Raw genomic sequence first — 22,054 nt, forward strand, 5'->3', positions numbered from 1 at the left:
CAGAGAAAGACGCCAGGAAACAACTCGACGAAAAGCTTCGGCGTGGCGAATCCCTCCTGGAGAGAGCCACTGATGAACTTAAAGACAGAGACATTAAAGCTAAAGTCTATGCAAAACATTTGCAGTCGGCACAAGCCGAGATCGACGAGCTCATCCAGCAAAGACACGAGCTCAAAAATGAACTTGACATGGTGCAAAGAGAACTGAGACAATCATATATAGTGCAACGTTACCGGAAGGGGGAAACACACAACACAGAGTTTCCCCTGACCAGTTACTCCGCACATTTTAGCCACGAAGCAAGAGCTACGAAGGGGAATGACAGCCCCCTGTTTAAAAGAGCACCCGCCAGTCTCCACGAATCCCCGTCAGCAGCAAAGGAAAGGACGCCCTTCCAGGAAGTCAAGGTCAACAGCCACGAAGCTTCAAAGAACCTTGACAAGCTGGCCAGGAATATTCCTACCTTCAGCCCAGACCCGGCAGGAGGACACGACGTCCACGCATACTTAAAAGACATAGACTTTTACTTGCAAACTGTCGCTCACGCGAACAACTGGGACAGACTGTACCTGCTCAGGGCCACGTCTAATCGTGACGTACGCAGCTTTCTGGATTGACAACCAGAGGCCATCAAAGCGGACTACTGGCATCTACGACAAGCTCTAATTCGTGAGTACTCCGACCCCGAGTCAGACCAGGGGTTCATCACTGCCATGGACCTCAAGCAAGCTCGACGTGAGACCTCACAGAACTTTTATAACAGACTGCGACGTGCTTACTTCGGGGCACGTAACGACCCAGGCATGGAGGAGGACATCAACTTCAAAACTCTTTTCCTCCGAAACCTGCACCCTACCATCAGTTACCACCTGGGGGTGCTGGCGTGCCCGCGCAGCATGGGCACGCAACAGTTAAGAGACTTGGCTCACAAAGCTTACGTCAAACAGAAAACCATTTCTGAAAAGACTGTAAAACAGCCCACCATCTGCCCTGTCTCTGTGCACCACCCAGAGCTAACCCTAGAGGGCGCCAAACAGAACCACAGTTACCGACCCGTCAACAGATTCCAAACCACTCCAAGCCAGCAGAGGGCAGCGTGGTCATAATGGCGACCGTCCACGGTACCAGAGCGATCGCTCTGAAGGATCCTGGGACCCGCCTCGCCCAGAAAGCCAGCGAAGAGGCCACTCTCGACGGGACAATGGTAGGCCCAGACCTGAACCCACGTCTGGCAAAGAAAGTGTAGCTGCTTCTGAAGTTACAGAGCTCATAAAGATCCTGAAAGAGCTCCTCCGACAGAAACCTCACAAGGAAGACAAGAAGGACGGACCAGGTACAGCACGACTAGACATGATACCTGAAATCAACCTTCCCGCCCTTCCTGCAACTGAATCATCCACCCTGAACACTGTTCCCCAATCACGGACTAGTGTACTAACTGTTGCACCCCCACATGTCAGCAGCACACCCACACGACAGCTGACAGCAACAGCCTCTAATCAAGACAGTATCATGGCGCAGCCCAATGTACCAAAAAGCGCTGTTTTGATTGTTTGCACGCATAATGAGACACTTGACACATATCCAGACGGCTTATCAAGCAACACACAGGTCCCCACACCAAGACTCCTGGGAAACCTAATCGAGAAGGGGATGGCTCGAAAACTCTATCTGACTATCACTATGGAAAGGGAATTTAAAGGGTCATGAAACCCCCCTGCTGCAGCGGTGTTTTTTCACACCTTCGATTTGAAAAAGCTTGTTAAAAGGGGAGTGGTCGACTGTGAAAAGGTGGGATGGTATTGTGTGGAAAGAGGGAATGTTTGCATAAATAGGGGAGTGTCTGTCAGTAGGTGCTGAGCGGTTCTGAGACATGTTCTTGGTTCACGTTGGCATTGCTTACCACAGAGAGATTAAATGAGGGATGAGTACAGCGAATGAGAGAGCTATGAGTGGCGTGCAGCAGAGATCGCAAATCATTCAGCTCTTCAAAGTTCAAACCAGCATAATTCAGTGAGAAATGAAAATAAATGTTATTCTGCATGACGAAATATTTTGCAAACGTGATAAAACTATATTTGTCCAAATATGCACGCTGTTTGGCAAGATGAACAACGCGCCGACTTGATAAGAGAACGTGAACCACCCAACATGCGATGTGATAAGAGATGTGTAATTCTAGATCGGGGTAAAAGCGAAGAGGTTTGAGGCTAGTCTCGACCGCGCATTGCCGTGACGATCCGCGCTGTCTATCACTCGGCAGCTAAATCTATATTTGTCCAAATATGCATCACACTGTTTCACTAAGAGCCCGAACACATGCGGTTTAGTGCATGGCTGTGACGACAAATAAAACGGAGAGGACGTGGCTTTTGTTCATTAGCCTACAGATTACAGATTGGTTATTTTGCACTCCTGACATAGTCAACGCTTGCAGGTTCGGCGTGCGATTCCTCAGGTGAATTTTACTTTACCGAGCCTTTGTAGCAAAGGCTTCCACAGACGGCGCCGGTTACAGCTCGCTCGGCGCCCTTTACGTTACTTCGTATCAGCACAACGCCTAGCTTTCCTCCGTGACTTTTCCGCACGCTGCTTCCAAAACTTCCCCACCATATCTCTACAATAATGATGTAAGACGAGCCTGACAGAAGTGACTGTCTCATGCATATTAACTAAATTATCTTGTATGCATACTACAGCGCAGGGATTGGACTGAATGAGCTTTATGTCATGAATATATATCGAGAATTGCTCAGAGCGGTCGACGTCAGCATGTGCCCAGCTGCCCATACTTGGGCCGAAAAGGCCGTGCCGACGTCAGCATTTGTGACGTTGCTCCGACTAAACTTTTCAAACCGGAAGACAGAAATCGCTCTGAAAAATGCAAAAATAACTATTTTCACATATGCATACCATTAATGAGTACCCTTAGTGTTTTCAATGATGTGCAGCCTATACATATCTGTTTACATCTCAAAAAAAGTGTTTTGGGGTTTCATGACCCTTTAAGCTCGAAGCCCTAGTTGACACTGGCTCCGACCTCACGCTTATATCCGCCCAACTATTTGAAAGACTCAGATTTGAAGCACAGAGGAAAAATCGCACCCTTAACCTTCACACTTGTAAGCTAAATGTGCAGTCGTATAGCCAAAACGACATCCAGCTCAAGCACGTAGCTTCCATCCACCTGACAATTGGACCTATGAGGCTGATACACCCAGTCTATATCTCCCCTATGAACACTTATCCGTTTCTCATCGGAAAAGACCTGCTGGACCGCTTCGAACCCGTACTGGACTTCAAACAGCTGAAAGTCTGGGCTCAGGTGCGTGACCCTCTGCCCCTTCAGACACACACACCGTCTGAGCAAGACTGTCAAGTCACAGAGGTCACGGGAACTCCCACAGAGCCAAACTGCCAGGTCACAAAGGCCACGGGACCCCCTGCGGCACACTGTGACAACACAGCCTCAGCCCCAAAGCCAAGTTCAAGTTCGCTACTTTGCACATTTCAGCTATCCAAAGACTCTGATGCCGTCTGCCCCCAGGTCATGAATGACCTACAGCTGAATGACATTATCACAACGAACAGTATCCCTGCACTGTGGGCAGACAACTCAACCAAAAGTCTACCACTGTGCAATGCAATCAGTAAAAACACAACACACGGCGACATGTGGGCACCCCCGAACCCCACATCCAGCCCCATTGTTGCAGTGCTAACCCACAGCAAGCGATCGACACCGGCTACAATGCCGGCCTTGCAGCTGCTATCGCTAACTCCGCAAATTTCCAACAACGATATTGCGGATATGCAAACCTCTGACACTGCAATAAAGACAATTCTTGACCACCTCTCAGACCCCTCCAACCACCCTATCACTGACTCTGAGCTCATTGATGACTCTAGCCACAAGCATCTACATAACTCCAGACACATGATGCGTATTATGGACAACATTCTCTGGTGTGCACCCGATGGCAACACAGCGCCACAGCTTGTAGTGCCACGGTCGCAAAGGGGGGTGATGCTAATGTACGCCCACAACACACCATGTGCGGGACACCACGGCACCAGAGCCACGTATGACACACTGAAACAGGTGGCATATGGGCCTGGGATGCATCAAGATGCGGCAGAGTATGTTAGAGAAGGGCTAGTTCGCTGCCGGTTCCAACCAGCAAACCCGAAGCACAGAGCCCCACTACAACACAGAGGGACCACGTTCCCATGGTCAAACCTACAAATCGACCGGGTAGAACCCCTGCCCAGGTCCACAAAAGGCAAAAAGTACTTTCTCACAGTGGTGTGCCAGTTTACCAAGTGGGTGGAGTGTCAACCAGCACCCAACGACACCGCCCAGACCACGGCATACCACCTGATGAATCACATCTTTTTCCTGTCAAGATTGCCACTGAGAATCAACTCAGACAGAGGCATCCACTTCACTACTGAGGCCATGCAACAGATCTGGAAATGCCTAAGAAACGCGGCCGTGATCATGCTCCTGTGCCTCCAGACAATCAGAGGCCAGCCACCACCAGGCACCATCACACCGGGTCCAGCCTCGGGCATCGTACTGAGAGAGCAACCTGGACTGCTGATCACCAACTGCAAATGAATCCTCAAAAGAAAGACATACTCTCCTGAACTTCACATCAGCAGCGCAAGCTCCTCCAGCCCTGCACACAAACGCAAAGGGGGGGAGGAGCCCAAGCCCTCTGCCTAACCTTACACCAGCTTCAAGAACCTTCTCCTCCAACACCAGTTAGTCATCTTGTAGGCAATACTGCCAAGCCCCACACTATGTCATGCATGTGATTTGAGAAAGAAGGCCTTAAACGAACACAAGGCCGCCTCTGAAGGGATTCTCAAAACCCCAATGACTTTGAACTTTGAAACAGAGAAACCAAAGTGGATCACCAGAAGGCACCCAGCCTGGCCACAATGCGAGGCACCCTCTGAAAAGTTCCTAGTCAGCATAGGACATAAAAGTGTCAAGATGCACAGTCCATCTTCCTAGGCAGGAGACCTAAAGGACTGACTTGCCATTGCGAGGAACATGGTTCCACCCAGGGCTGCAGAAAGCCCACAGCACACCTGCACCACACAAACGGACTTCTGGATGACAGATGACGCACCGTCAGGGCACCTGCTGCCTCGACACCTGCTGCACAAGCACAGAGACCTGAACTGGCTACTGTCTGCCTTATCTGCCGTGGAACGACCATCACTTCAGGAGACACAAACAACTGGAGCCTAGCATGGCTATGGTGTGTCTGATCTTCCTGAATCTTTGATATCGCTCGTTGTTGTCCATAGGAGGGACAACAACTAGCGAAAGGGGGGATTATGTAGCGACTCAGGCGAATCAAACACACAATCGCCAGTTACATTTAACAAATAGGTTTTGAAAGTTGTGCTGATGGCAGACCTTCCCCCAACACAACAGAGGGAGATTCTTCAGTCACCCTGGAAACCATCTGATAAGGTGTTTTATGGCCCCCAAGAGAATTCGGCCACATGAAGTCTTATACACAAAGAGTTTAAGACACAGAGCTTTTGCCTCAAATTATAGACAAACCATCTATAAATGAACATGCACCCCAGGACATTATATGTAAACACATAACTGTCTTGTAAAATGTTTATTCTGTATGGTATTTTGCATCTTTTTGTCTTTGTCTTAACAAAGTACTAGTTCAGATAACCTCATATATGTCATGTCTCCTATCAAATTAATGCTCACTTCACGACTTACACTTCCATGTATATCACTTATTCAGAAAAGGCAGTGTGTGTTTGTTGCATTAATTATAGTATGAAGACTCAGAGACCCACTGAGTCGAACTTTCAAACAAAGGACAATAAAATCTGCTGAGGAATTTCCCGCCGGGAAATCCCAACACTCTCATTGGTTAAGTCTAACCCCAGAGGGTGGGACTACTCCCAGACCTTAAAAGAGGTGCTCGGATGCCCTCCCTCTCTCTCTCTTCTCTCTCTGGCTGAACCAACACGTCATCGTGGCTGGCCCTTGAGCCAGGCCACCAATGCAGGCCCTCCAAGCAGGCCCCAACTCTTCCTCTTCTCTTACTCCGCTCTCTTCACTTCTCCTCTCTCTCCCTGTGGGAGCCAACACCCACGGGGGGGGGGCTGGCACTTAAGCCATGCCACCAATGCAGGCCCTCCAAGCAGGCCTCATCTCTTCCAAAAATCTTCTCTTCTACAATCCGATCTTCAAGAACACGAAGCATCGCTAAAGCAAACAGCCGCTTCCCTCCCAACCTCGGAAAGGACCGCCGGACACGCAGAGACACGCAGAGACACATACGCACACAAGCGAGAAGCCAAAACGAAACCAAAAAGAATGCAAGTATTCTTATTCTTACTGCTGTAAAGAGGGTGTGTTATTCTCCCGTTGGGATAAATTAACTCCGTGAAGGTCGTATTTGGTTGAACTGAAGGAAAGCTGTTTCTTACCCTCCCCCACTCTCTTTGTCTCTCTCTCTCCCTCTCTCTTTGTCTCTCTCTCTCTCTTTTATCTCTCTCTAACTTCAGTCTATTCATTATTCTCTTTTATGTATTCTTTCGTTAATATCTATACTTCTACTCTCGTGATGCATATTTAGTATGTACTTTCTGTGTGAATTGTAGTGTTATTTTTTTTAGTCTGTGTTTATTAAACCTTCAAAAGACATTTAATGAGTTGAATCTGTTATTCTGCCACATACACAAAGTCAATGAAACTTGCGATCTAAACGTTACCTAACTGCTTATGCTACTATGTTAGTAAAGTAAACTGTATGACCATTTGAAATATTGAACTTATCCTGATCAGTAAAGTTAATGTTTCTTATGCGCTCGTAAAGCAGTAATCCCTTTATTGAGAATTGATTTGAAAAGTCTATAACTAATTTGCAGGACAAACTTAGTAGGATAATTTCAAGCAATTTCATAAAGGGTTACTTGTATTTAATTAAACAAGTTTCCCTATCGGAACATTTTAATACGTAATGAACAACTGGCAAATCATATTCATAAATTCATGAATATTGAATATTAAATCCCTTTTGAGTTAATTATTCCCCGAGACATTAAACTCATGAGTCGTTGTTGTTACACCATACTGAGATGCAACACAGCAAAAACATATGCAAAAACTCCTCGTCTTAATTGTAATGCAGCTCCACCTTCCTGCTTCTCACCATTACAAAGTCAACGAGCTATTACACCCCTGCAGCCCCTGACATCCGCATACACCCAACACAGCATGATAAATGGAATGTATAATTCTGCTTAAGAATTATAAAACTGAACTTTTAAATACTTTGAAGTAAATTAATTTTAGCTTTGTTTGGCAGTACTGGTGCCCCAGGCCAAAGAGGGCCAGAGATCTGCCACTCTCCTCTCCGTCCAGGTGAAGCCTGCCGCAGACGGTTAGGGAGTTTCTAGAATGAGGGCTCCCGTTGACAGCACGTCAGCCCAGCTGCCAGGTTTTCAGGAGGATTATTATCTCGTACCCATGCTCAAGTGCTTTGCAACTAGTGACAAGGAAGAAAGAGTTAGGCGGGGGGAGGCTAAAACGGCGGGGCAATAAAAAAAATCTTGTCTCGAGAGTGCGAAGCAGCTAAGAGCGGGACGCAGACATGAGTGGAGAAGCTTTAGCAGGATTAGGGAGCGCCAGCGCTAATTCAAAACGGTGGTGGAATGCTGCTGTTTACAGCTTTTGCTTTCAGCGGCGCTAACTCACCGTCTTTGGCAGAATTTATGGATGTTAAGCGATTATGTGTGCCACCTTCAAAAAGAAGTGTGTGTGGGGGGGGGGACACCACATTTGCTATGATAAAAGGCGTTCGCCACTTGCGGCATGGAGAATGTTCCTGTGGTGGCTCGCCTGCGCTGCAGAGATAGACTTCTTCAGCTGCACCTGCCATCGACGGGAAGCAGGAGAAGCGGGATGGATACACCACACCTCTCAGAGGTCTGTCATGAAGATACCCACCCCAAAACCCCCTGCTGGGGTAACAGCAGTCTGAGCAGACATGCCAAATGCCTGCATTATCCCACTCCTGTGGTCTGACTGTGTCACACGGCAAGTAAAGCCTGACTGCAAACACTCTGTGCGCCTTTTATTGCCAGCTTCTGATCCCTTTGGCAAACGGTGCTTCCTTGTAATGAGGTAAATATAAATACTGGGGCATCTGACACACTGGGTTGATCCTATTTGCTATTAGACAGAAGATAGCTCGTCTGTAACCTCAATGTGTGTGCGATAGCGCGTGTGTATGTGTGTACACGTGTGTATAGATGGGAGGGGAGCTCCTAATGTAGAATGTTTATTTATGATGATCGCACAGTAATTAGCACTGGGTCGCCATTAATCCTCACAGCCTGTGTCTGCCCTGAGCCAGCGACGGAGATTGACACAATGCGGACCACCTCCTCATGCCCTGATGGAATACTTGTGGCATAAATTTAGTTAACCACTTCCATACCACCCATCTAAGAAACTTTGAAACAGGGATGTGCGCCATTCAGATTTGAAATGAGAATGCCTTTCAAATTCAGTTCCTGAATTTAAATTGAATTTGAAACGAGGTACAATTGGAAATGCAAGGATGTTGAGTTGAAATTAACTAAAATAATTTTTTATACCAAAAATAACAGTCAATACAGGCAGACAGTCAGACAAACCAACAGATAGATATTGACAGACAGACCGATAGATAGATAGAAACCAACAGATAATTAGACAGACAGACCGATAGAGTGATGGATATAACAACAGACAGACAGACAGATAGAGTGATGGATATAACAACAGACAGACAGACCAATAGAGTGATGGATATAACAACAGACAGACGGACCGATAGAGTGATGGATATAACAACAGACAGACAGACAGATAGAGTGATGGATATAACAACAGACAGACAGACCGATAGAGTGATGGATATAACAACAGACAGACAGACAGATAGAGTGATGGATATAACAACAGACAGACAGACCGATAGAGTGATGGATATAACAACAGACAGACAGACAGACAGACAGACCGATAGAGTGATGGATATAACAACAGACAGACAGACAGAGTGATGAATATAACAACAGACAGACAGACAGATAGAGTGATGGATATAACAACAGACAGACAGACCGATAGAGTGATGAATATAACAACAGACAAACAGACAGATAGAGTGATGAATATAACAACAGACAGACAGACCGATAGAGTGATGAATATAACAACAGACAAACAGACAGATAGAGTGATGAATATAACAACAGACAGACAGACCGATAGAGTGATGAATATAACAACAGACAGACAGATAGAGTGATGAATATAACAACAGACAGACAGACCGATAGAGTGATGAATATAACAGACAGACAGACCGATAGAGTGATGAATATAACAACAGACAGACAGACCGATAGAGTGATGAATATAACAACAGACAGACAGACCGATAGAGTGATGAATATAACAACAGACAGGCCGATAGAGTGATGGATATAACAACAGACAGACAGACAGACAGACAGACCGATAGAGTGATGGATATAACAACAGACAGACAGACAGACCGATAGAGTGATGGATATAACAACAGACAGACCGAAAGACCGATAGAGTGATGGATATAACAACAGACAGACCGATAAGAGTGATGGATATAACAACAAACAGACCGATAAGAGTGATGGATATAACAACAAACAGACCGATAAGAGTGATGGATATAACAACAGACAGACCGATAAGAGTGATGGATATAACAACAAACAGACCGATAAGAGTGATGGATATAACAACAGACAGACCGATAAGAGTGATGGATATAACAACAGACAGACCGATAAGAGTGATGGATATAACAACAAACAGACCAATAAGAGTGATGGATATAACAACAGACAGACCGATAGAGTGATGGATATAACAACAAACAGACCGATAAGAGTGATGGATATAACAACAGACAGACCGACAGAGTGATGTATATAACAACAGACAGACCGATAGAGTGATGGATATAACGACAGACAGACAGACCAATAGAGTGATGGATATAACAACAGACAGACCGATAGAGTGATGGATATAATGACAGACAGACCGATAGAGTGATGGATATAACAACAAACAGACAGACAGACCGATAGAGTGATGGATATAACAACAGACAGACCGATAAGAGTGATGGATATAACAACAGACAGACCGATAGAGTGATGGATATAACAACAAACAGACCGATAAGAGTGATGGATATAACAACAGACAGACCGACAGAGTGATGTATATAACAACAGACAGACCGATAGAGTGATGGATATAACGACAGACAGACAGACCAATAGAGTGATGGATATAACAACAGACAGACCGATAGAGTGATGAATATAACAACAGACAGACCGACAGACCGATATAGTGATGGATATAACAGCAGACAGACCGAAAGACCGATAGAGTGATGGATATAACAACAGACAGACCGATAAGAGTGATAACAACAGACAGACCGATAGAGTGATGGATATAACAACCGATAGAGTGATGGATATAACAACAGACAGACCAAAAGACCGATAGAGTGATGGATATAACAACAAACAGACTGATAGAGTGATGGATATAACAACAGACAGACAGACAGACAGACCGATAGAGTGATGGATATAACAACAAACAGACCGATAAGAGTGATGGATATAACAACAGACAGACCGATAGAGTGATGGATATAACGACAGACAGACAGACCAATAGAGTGATGGATATAACAACAGACAGACAGACAGACCGATAGAGTGATGGATATAACAACAGACAGACAGACAGACCGATAGAGTGATGGATATAACAACAGACAGACCGATAGAGAGTGATGGATATAACAACAGACTTACCGATAGAGTGATGGATATAACAACAGACAGACAGACAGACAGACAGACAGACAGACAGACAGACAGACAGACAGACAGACAGACAGACAGACAGATAGTGATGGATATAACAACAGACAGACCGATAGAGTGATGGATATAACAACAGACAGACAGACAGGCCGATAGAGTGATGGATATAACGACAGACAGACCGATAGAGTGATGGATATAACAACAGACAGACCGATAGAGTGATGGATATAACAACAGACAGACAGACCGATAGAGTGATGGATAAAACAACAGACAGACCGACCGATGGAGTAATGGATATAACAACAGACAGACAGACTGATAGTGATGGATATAACGACAGACAGACAGACAGACAGACCGATAGAGTGATGGATATAACAACAGACAGACAGACCGATAGAGTGATGGATATAACAACAGAGACCGATAGAGTAATGGATATAACAACAGACAGACAAACCGATAGAGTGATGGATATAACAACAGAAAGACCGATAGAGTGATGGATATAACAACAGACAGATCCACAGACAGATAGATAGAGTGATGGATATAACAACAGACAGACAGACAGACCGATAGAATGATGTATATAACAACAGACAGACCGATAGAGTGATGGATATAGAGCAGGCCAGCAGCCATGTCACCCTGTAGCCCAAGACTGGTTTCCCACTGAAGCTAAGCAGGGCTGAGCCTGGTAAGTACCTGGATGGGAGACCAACTGGGAAAACCAGGTTGCTGCTGGTAGAGGTGTTAGTGAGGCCAGCAGGGGGTGCTCACCCTGTGGTCTGTGTGGGTCCTAACGCCCCAGTATAGCGATGGGGACACTATACTGTCAAAGAGCACCGTCTTTCGGATGAGACGTTAAACCGAGGTCCTGACTCTCTGTGGTCATTAAAAATCCCATGGCACTTCTCGTAAAAGAGTAGGGGTGTAACCCCGGTGACCTGGCCAGATTCCCTTGATTGGCCCTTACCAATCATGGCCTCCTAATAATCCCCATCCACTGAATTGGCTCTATCACCCTCTCTCCTCTCCACCTTTCGCTGGTGTGTGGTGAGCGCACTGGCGCCGTTGTACTGTGGCTGCCGTCGCATCATCCAAGTGGATGCTGCACACTGGTGGTGGTTGAGGAGAGACCCCTGACATGAGTGTGAAGCGCTTTGGGTGTACAGTTGTACATTTGAAAGCGCTATATAAATGCCTCATTCATATAACAGACAGACCGATAGAGTGATGGATATAACAACAGACAGACCGATAGAGTGATGGATATAACAACAGACAGACAGACCGACAGACCGATAGAGTGATGGATATAACGACAGACAGACCGACAGACCGATAGAGTGATGGATATAACAACAGACAGACCGATAGAGTGATGTATATAACGACAGACAGACCGATAGAGTGATGGATATAACAACAGACAGACCGATAGAGTGATGGATATAACGACAGACAGACAGACCGACAGACCGATAGAGTGATGGATATAACAACAGACAGACCGATAGAGTGATGGATATAACAACAGACAGACCGATAGAGTGATGGATATAACAACAGACAGACCGATAGAGTGATGGATATAACAACAGACAGACCGATAAGAGTGATGGATATAACAACAGACAGACCGATAGAGTGATGGATATAACAACAGACAGACCGATAGAGTGATGGATATAACAACAGACAGACCGACAGACCGATATAGTGATGGATATAACAGCAGACAGACCGATAGAGTGATGGATATAACAACAGACAGACCGATATAGTGATGGATATAACAACAGACAGACCGATAGAGTGATGTATATAACGACAGACAGACCGATAGAGTGATGGATATAACAACAGACAGACCGATAGAGTGATGGATATACCGACAGACAGACCGACAGACCGATAGAGTGATGGATATAATGACAGACCGATAGAGTGATGGATATAATGACAGACTAATAGAGTGATGGATATAACGACAGATGTGGATGAGTCACGATTTCCCAGAATACATAGCGATATTTGAAACAAAACTTGTGGAGCAGGGTGTAAAACACTTTACTAAGTAGAATGCATTACCTGAGCATGTGCTCTAACTGCTATGCCAAAGCTTCATATTCAATCAAAATGAACAGTATTCACTTTATATCTTTCCATTCAAGGACTAACGTCCAGTGAAATATTAGTAAAGTAGATTTAATATAAACGGACAAAATGGAAAACGGGGCTTGGAAGTGTATTATAAATCTGTCTCCGGCTCAAAATGAAACGCGAATTAAGTCTGAAAGACAGTGGAGTGTAAATCTGCTGTGTGCGAACAACGTTAACTGTACACCGTGGAACAAATCCCCTCTTTTCAGAGACACAAGCGTTAAATTATCAGCCCGGCAAAGCCACCATGGATGCCGTCCCAGTGTTAATATTTCCCTTTTTGCAATCCTTTGTTTTCGCATCATAATGAAGCATGTACCCAAAACATTCATCTCCATCTCCTTCTCCTGAATCACTGGACCCAAAGTGAATAAACAAAAAGGCAATTCTTCAAGCCAGTGAGTGAGCAACCCTCTTAGTACAGCTTATATGAACAAAGCAAGAGAAGCTGAACAAAGTGAGGGAGTCAAATAGATAGGAATTATCTCTCTAAAGCTGTCAAGGTGGCTGGGTTATTCTCTTGTTCTGAATACAGAGTATGATAGACAAAATACAAATATTGCATTTAATGCCATATTCTTTAGTCACTGAATATAAAATGACAACTCATTATTATTAATGGAGGAACAGCCTTGTTTTGTTCCAAACACTGTATGCAGCCAAATTTGTTTGACGTGACAGACATGCAACAACATTATGATGTCTTTTTGACTGAAGTTCTTCAAATATTGAATTTCAGGAAATAAGGTGACTCAAGGTAATCAACCAAATGAATTTTGTTACATTGCAACTTAGGTCAAAAGATTTCATTGAAAGTCATTGTTTAAGTCATTGCATTCAAATGTAAGGCTATTTAAGACTTTATTAAGAGCTTTAAAGACAAATTAATACTGTAAGCCGGTCCGAACTAATCTAATCTCAAAACAAATGTTCTATTCAATATGTATTAAACATGGTTTCAATTTATTTAATAAGAGGTTGAGCGATATTGACGATATAATAAAAATGCTGTTTGAAGAATAACTGATTAAAAATTAGTGTATCTAGTCAAATATACGTGAATGTGTTAAATAGTGTTCTTACTCTTTCCTTCCTGTGACAGAGTGGCTCAGAGAGAAGCTACAAGAGTTTCTATTTAACAAAAATATGCCATATAGCATTTCTTGTGCAGGCAAAATACCAATAACAATAAAAGAAATATCCGAGCTGTTATCTTGGCAAAAGGAGGTTGCAATAAGTATTGAATCAAAGGTTGCCATTGATTGTGTCGAAATAAAAAAATCCCTCAATTTTAAATTCTTATATTTCAATGAGAGGTTACATTTTTGTGATTTTTTTTTTTTTACATTTAAAAAGGATTAACAATGGAGCTTTACTTATTAGCTATATATATTTATTTTTGGTTCATAATTACCAAGGGTACCAACAATTTTGTCAATTATATATATATATATATATATATATATATATATATATATATATATATATATATATATATATATATATATATATATATATATATATATATATATATATATATATATAGCAGAGATTCATTAAATAGTCTCTGTAGGTCCTTACAGAGGTCCTGACATTGTTTTATAAAATTTATGGTCATAAAATGTCTTAAGACATAATTATAATTTTAAGAGGTCTTAAATTTGAGGACGGAAAAGCACTTCAAAGGGATATAATTAAATTGAATTTGAGTGCTGAGTTCAAAATAAAAACACAGGGCTGTTGCATGTTCTGCAGGATTGTTTTAGAGTTTGAATACTGCAGATTAATGCTGAGCGATTGCTTATAATTTAGGGTGTAAAATATTTTATCTCCCTCATCTGTTTGAGTAGCTGGAAGTAGTAAAGCAAAGTCCCCGTACATTTTAAGGCTTCTATCTAAAAGTAAAAAATTAAAAGTAAAAGTACTGCATCATGCATTTTATATACTCAATTTTATATAATCAATGTTAAGTGGTACTTTTACTTTTAATTAAAATGATAATTAAAGCTACCGAGACATTTAAGGCTTTTTATGACCATCAATTTTATAAAACTGAATGTTACAGGGTATCTGCAGGTTTCACCAAGTCAAATTTAAGACTTTTTAAGACCTTTTTAAGACCATTATGAATAAAATTTAAGACCTATATCATGCAATAAAAAAACATGCATATGAAATGCAGAATCACTCAATTTGGCTACTTAAAATTATATTATTTAATTTATTTAAATTGAACAAAGTATTAGTAAACGTATTATTCATAGCTCAATCCCACCAGGATAAGCGCATATATATATATATATATATATATATATATATATATATATATATATATATATATATATATATATATATATATATATAAAAAATTAGTTTTTATTTTGTGGTGGTCACTTTCATAGATTTGCAAACATTTTTATTTTTTTAAATAATTAGGATGCAACATTAACCATATTATTATGTTAGATGCACAATAGTCACACATGGCAATAAAACTGACAAAATGCATGAATCTTGTTTTGTTATTATCAAAAAAGGCTGGTTCAGTTGTGTGCGATCTATCTTTAATAACACGTTCGCTTGGGGTGGGAACGTAAACCACAGCAATAATTGCTTAATATAAGTAAAACGTTTTCAAGTGATTACGTAATCAAGTAATCGGTCAGTAATAAAACCTATACTTATAAACAAATGACAATAGGACAAATAAATACAACATAAAGATGCATATCTACAAAGAGGAGCACGCCACCGTTTTTAGAAATAGGGTTTATTCAACTTCTTTAGACATTTAGATATGTGGGCAAATGCATGTCTCAGTCCATGCATTATTTTAGTTTGGCAGGGTCGCCGCTAGCTTAGCTTAAAATGCATTTCCCCACATATCTAAATGTAGCAAAGTACCAAAGTAGAATAAGCCCCATTTCTAAAAAAGTTGGAGTGTTTCTTTAAGTGTAAGTGCTGTTTCGCCGTTTGTGTTGTTGTTAAGCTATATTAGTTTGCTTTCACTTTGAGAACATACTAATGCGCAGATCCAGTGCTTACTGACACGTCCCAAACTTTTTAACTCAAATCAGGATATAGACATATGCATAATGTGTATATTTGATCGTTCAAGAGTAACCTTAGGGTAATGAGCATAGAAATAACACATTCAATACACTCGCGCCAGCGCTGACACGCAGCAAACACAGCCTGACATCTGAGTTCGGAGTTTACATCACTGTTATTAACTCTTTTAGTGCAATCGGGTATATTATACTTTTATTTGGTCATTAAGCAAGATGGTGAGAAAGATTCGCCTTCGCGTTCACGATCGCGGAACTGCAAGAACCGTCAGACTCAGCTGAAGAATAAAATCCGTTTTATACGTCTGTGAGGTACGATCAGAAAGAGGCTCGTGCCAATAACACGAAAGCTGATTGGCTGCAATACACGTGGCATGCTTGTCTAATTTGTAGTTGTAATAGAGCGAACAATAGTTGGTCTAGCGAAAGAAAGAACTACAAACACCACAGAACAAACACACGCACACACACACACACACACACACACACGTGCGCGCGTGCTGCGGGAGGCGAGAGCATTTCAATGAGGTAGCGTTACATGGACGCAGGAAAATTAAGACCTGTTAAACATTATTTAAGACCTAGAACGCAGTGCTTCCGCGAATTTAAGACTTTTTAAGGCCTTATATTTTGATTTTGAAATTTAATACTTTTAAGACTTTTTAAGACTCCGCGGGGACCCTGTGTTAGGACCTCTGTAAGGACATTTACAAGGTCTATTTGATGAATCTCTGCTAAAAGAAAACTCTAACCCATTTGTTTAGTAACCTCAAACTAAATTTCGCTGACTGCAGTAGTTGAATCAATTTATTCCCCAGAATGCACATAATATAAATACTGTAATTAACCAAGTTTGTTTAACATTACGATACAATTATGTTACAATGGCCCTCATTTATCAATCTTGCGTAGAAACTGGTGTATATGTTGGCGTAAGATTATGCTTACACTCCTCTCACCGCCTGATTTATGAAGCTGTGCGCACCTCTGCAATCCAGGTGTACGCAATACTTGCCCTTGATAAATGCGGCGGCTGAAAACGATCGTCATTAGAATAACAAGGCCCTATATATTCAAGTCTCCGCCTCTCCCACGCCCTCATTTTACGTCATGGACAAACAGAAGACGGCAAAGAAGCGAAACTTCTCCGACGTGGAGATCGGGCGCGTCTCAATCATCTCACTAGTCCACTAGTCAGGGCACTGATTAGGACATAAGTCAATGGGCTGAGTCCCTGATCAGTGCCCTGACTACTGAACTAGTGAGATGATTGAGAAGCGCCCATCGAGACCATCACCAGGGACGTGGGAAAAAAACTGAAATTGTTTTATTTGGGAGTTTAAAGAGTGGAATTAAAGGCACCTACAAAAACAAAAATGGACACAAATTACGAGTACTCTTAGGAGGTTGAGAAGCGCACTCCAGCAGTTTAAATAGCTGTTTGGATGATAAATTACCATCACAATGCATTATTTTACAGCACGTTTTGAAACAATTAGCATTTAATTTCGTATCACGGCACATGTATTGGGGTGTACAATAGTGATGATGATGTGATGTGGAGTAAGATTCATTCACATTAATAATTACATGACAATTTGTAAGATTCTTATTCTTATTATTATGATTATTATTCTTAATGACGCTTGTTATTTAGAAGAAGAGTGTCGTTTTTATTGATTTTATTACTATTATTATTTAAAAGAAGAAGGTCATTTTTATTATTTTGTCAGTCTGAATTATTTTAGTCCCAATCCGTGCGCAGCTGCCGGGCCAGGCGGACCTGAAACGTCAGATAAAGCGCACAGGCTCACGACTGGAGGAATACATATGCCTACAAATCAAAGTCACACAAATTAAACATTGACGTTCATGTTGCACAAAAATAAACACTGAATGTTGTTGTTGTGGTTTTTAACAGTGGGTCATAATATAGCATATCTTGTCAGTGCGTTTTGTGGTGTTAGGAATTGCTTTTCTGCGCATTTTCCCACTAACTCAAACGTGCGTACACCACCTCCTGAGCTGGCGTAGGATTTGAGCGTGCCGTACGCCAACGTCCATATTGATAAATCTCAAAGTCACCGTGGGTTTGGGTGTACGCAAGGTGTACGCTGGAAATATGGTGTACGCACTTTTGATAAATGAGGGCCATTGTCTTCATCAGAGATACTCTAAATAATGCTTTGAATCCTAGAAAAATAATGACTTCATTATGGCTCTTTTTAAAAGATGTAAAATAAGTCTCTGTTGTCCCCAGAGTGTCTATGTGAAGTTTTAGCTCAAAATACCCCACAGATATTTTTATAGCACGTTAAAATTGCCACTTTTGAGGGGTGAGCAGAAACATGTCATTTTAGTGTGTGTCCCTTTAAATGCAAATGAGTTGCTGCGATGACCTAAGAGGGCAGAGCTTCAAGAGCTCATTCTTCGGTGTCAGGAGACAGGACGCACTATAAATGTCAGAAACTGCAAATACATGCCGCATGGAGATAGAACATGTATATTTTAATTTAATTACAGTTATAACTTATGTTGTCTTCTTTCTTTTTATCCCCTATATTAGTACAAGTTTGTTATACTGGATCATGTCCAAATGATGGCCAAAACTTTACCAAGGAGTTGTATAACGATTATTATACTTCACACAAAATAGTCCGTTTTCACTCCAGAAAATCACTAAGAGCTTAATAAAACACAGTGCAAGTGAGCATTAAAGTATTATCCATAAACTATCTCTCTCCTTGCATTGTCATCAACATACATAGCGAGGTACACAGAAACACTAGTTACAATTAACGGTAAACAAATATATACAGACCATAGGCCTTTTTGGGTGGTGCTTAAAAAACTTTATATCCGTAAATCAACTCCGATGAACTGTAATAAAGTGTGCTCTCACCTTTAACCTATTACTGCCGTATCCAGGATCACTCTGGAGACTGTCCGCTGGATCATCAACAGTTAATCCTGATCCATCCTTGAGCAACAACTTTTTAGCAAATCCTGCGTTTTGTATTGAAATTCGTTCACAAAGCAGTCTGGTGTAAAATGATTCGCGCAGACATAAACAAATTTATGTATACGGGGAAAATTTTCCACTGAGTCTTCAGCAGCTCTGATGTCAAGAGTACAAGAGTAAGAGGTGTTAACTCTTACATCCAACAAAAAAACACCTCAATCACTTATGAGAGAGACATTCTTGTCGCTACATCTGCTCCAGCCTGGGGAAAATGGCAGACTGTGTACAACTCAGTGTCCGCAACAGTAATGGGCGGGGCCTGTAAAAAGTGACATCACTTTGTCAGGAATCTGCAAATGGCTTGATCTGAGATGCTTATGATTTATGAGAATAAAATTAAAAAGGAGTGGGTGGATTTTTATCATTATCGGGTAGGGGTTGCACCGACTAGTCGACTAATGCTCTGTCACGACGCTTTAAGCTTGACGTCGACTAGTCGTTGGCCTATAGAGGGCGCAACAGGATAAACAATTCCTGACACACAGGCTCTGTTTTGAACAGTTAAAAATGACAAATAAATGCATACTCCATGAGCTCTGCACAAGACATGTTTGATTACCATCTGGATGCTCAAAACTGATCGGGAGAATGCACGCTTATTGTACACGCAAGTTAATCATCGCACTTAACTGCGTGCTGTATATTGCAACACACACACATAGCCGATCGCACATCACGCGGAGATTGCGCGCGCCTCACACAAAACCATTCAGTAGTGCAGAAATGTATTGTCAACACTGTTCTGTGATTTATCAAAAAATAGCTTAGAAACTGAAACGTTCTAGCATATATTTCTTGATAACTAAATCTCACAGCTTCACTATTAGTAGAGAGACGCTGCCAGGTAGAATTAATTCACACACAATCACTCACTAACTTACTAATGCCTTCATATACATGTAATCTTTATTGTGCTACTTTATCTGCATCTTATTCAGAACGAACAGAAATCTGTGAGAAATATAACGACCATAAGACAAAAGAACTGATACAAAAGCTGTCATGTAGGATCAATAACCTTATGGGCAGTGCTGTGTCATATGCAATATCAGCTGTGCTGTGCACAAGAAGACCTGAGTTCGAGTCTCTGCTCATGATTCAGGTTTATTTTATTTTTAATTAATGACGTCATCAGCGACTAGTCGACGTCGACTCGACTTTCATCACATAAATGTCGACTTTAAAAAAATGAAAGTCGTTCAACCCCTATTATAGGGTGGTTACGTACACTGCTGACCACATTTATGTTTAAACACCACGTAAAAGTGAATTTTGCATAATAGGTCCTAATATAACATTTAGTTGTTTACAGTGGTTAAGGCATAATGCACAGATCCTATATACTAATACTGTTACACATGCTTTGTCTTTTTAAACAGTTTACGTTCATTTAGGACATAACCGACTATGTTTACCAGGATTAGGGATGGACTGAAATGAACATTTTGGCCAGTATTGATAACTAATAATTCTTTATATTTGAAAGCCGATGAAAAAAATGAAAAGCCTGTTTATAAAAAAAGTGTCACCATGTCCCAAGCAATTAGAATGATATAATGATATTATTATCTCAATATAACTTTATGTAGTCTATATGACAGACTTGCGTTGCATGTTGCACTTAGCTGCATTTTCCTTTTCCTACCACATGTTGGTAAAGAGAGGAAAAAAGCAAACTCACTTTTCGCCTGCTGCATGCAGTCGATAAGACCTCAGAGGGAAAAAAATGGGGGAAGGAGTGCAAGAGAGAGGAAATGAATGAGGGAGGACTGAGGAAAATCACAAATCTTGGAGAGCGACTCTGACTTCATTTGCCAATAGCTGAATGGTTTTGAGGCTTTGGCTAAAGCACTTTCTGCACCATTGCCCCTTGCCGCGCCTAGCAAGCCCTTTCCATTTAACGTAACTTTATTCGTTTTTTTACACCAATGGGGGTTAATCAAGGTGTGAACTCAGCGGATAAAGGCAGTTGGCGTTGCTGCCCATCCAAATGGAGCCATTGCACTTCAGATTCCCACTTCATTGCTGTTTGAACCATTATGATCTCCGTCCAGTCATTTACAAAGGATAGATGGCTGTGGAAAATGGCCCAAAATGTGACTGAAAGTGGCAGTAGAAGATAACCTGTGCTTTCATCCTAAAGTATTATGGCATAACTAGAATTGTGTACAAACAGACGCGCCTCGTCTTCGACAACTAAAGCCATGCGTGAAGCGGAAAAACCGACAACAGCATGGAAACAAGTTCTAAACCACCCACTGATCCTGAGTCTGCTAATGCATACCTTTCCTTGGGGCTCTTCATCATAACTTTTATTTCTCGAAAATGTCAGGGATCAACTGTGAAAATTATACGGGAAGACAGAACTTAAAAGCCAGACATTTCAAAGCTTTTCCAAAAAAATGGAATGGACGCCATACCATGGTATTTCAGAATTTACACACTAAAAGTTAGTATCATTAGTATCAATGACCCATTTCATCAGTATTTAGCATGTATACAAATATCATGAAATTGGAAAGAATACCAATGATTAATTTAGTTAAACTGACAGAAAAACACCAACCTTCTTCTCTAGTTGTGTGATCTGTTCTCTGTAGAAAGCCTCCAGCGCCTTCAACTCTGCCTCCTTCTTATCCAGCTGTTTCCCCTGCAATGAAGTAAATGAGTTTTGTATCATTCAGTTGCTCATCGTGACCAATTTATTGGGTTTTGCAAAATGTCTTGTTTTGTAAAGAAAATTAAATGAAATAAAAAATAAATACATTTTGTAGTCAAACATTTTTTGTTTTGTTAAAGCAAGTTGTTTTAGCAACTATTTAAAAACTACTAAAGTTTGCTAAAC

At 41.8% G+C, this 22,054-nt stretch overlaps 1 protein-coding gene across 3 annotated transcripts in view; it reads right to left on the reverse strand.

The window, feature by feature from the left end:
* Positions 1-22,054, reverse strand: part of chchd6a (coiled-coil-helix-coiled-coil-helix domain containing 6a) — a 110,500-nt gene that overhangs the window by 54,963 nt on the left and 33,483 nt on the right. For all 3 annotated transcript variants that reach the window (XM_067445764.1, XM_067445765.1, XM_067445766.1), the window contains one exon: positions 21,776-21,859. In XM_067445764.1, the coding sequence (XP_067301865.1) occupies positions 21,776-21,859 (84 nt within the window). The remainder of the gene's footprint in view (positions 1-21,775; positions 21,860-22,054) is intronic.

This window comes from Pseudorasbora parva, chromosome 6 (assembly GCF_024679245.1).
Source record: "Pseudorasbora parva isolate DD20220531a chromosome 6, ASM2467924v1, whole genome shotgun sequence".
Taxonomy (NCBI): domain Eukaryota; kingdom Metazoa; phylum Chordata; class Actinopteri; order Cypriniformes; family Gobionidae; genus Pseudorasbora; species Pseudorasbora parva.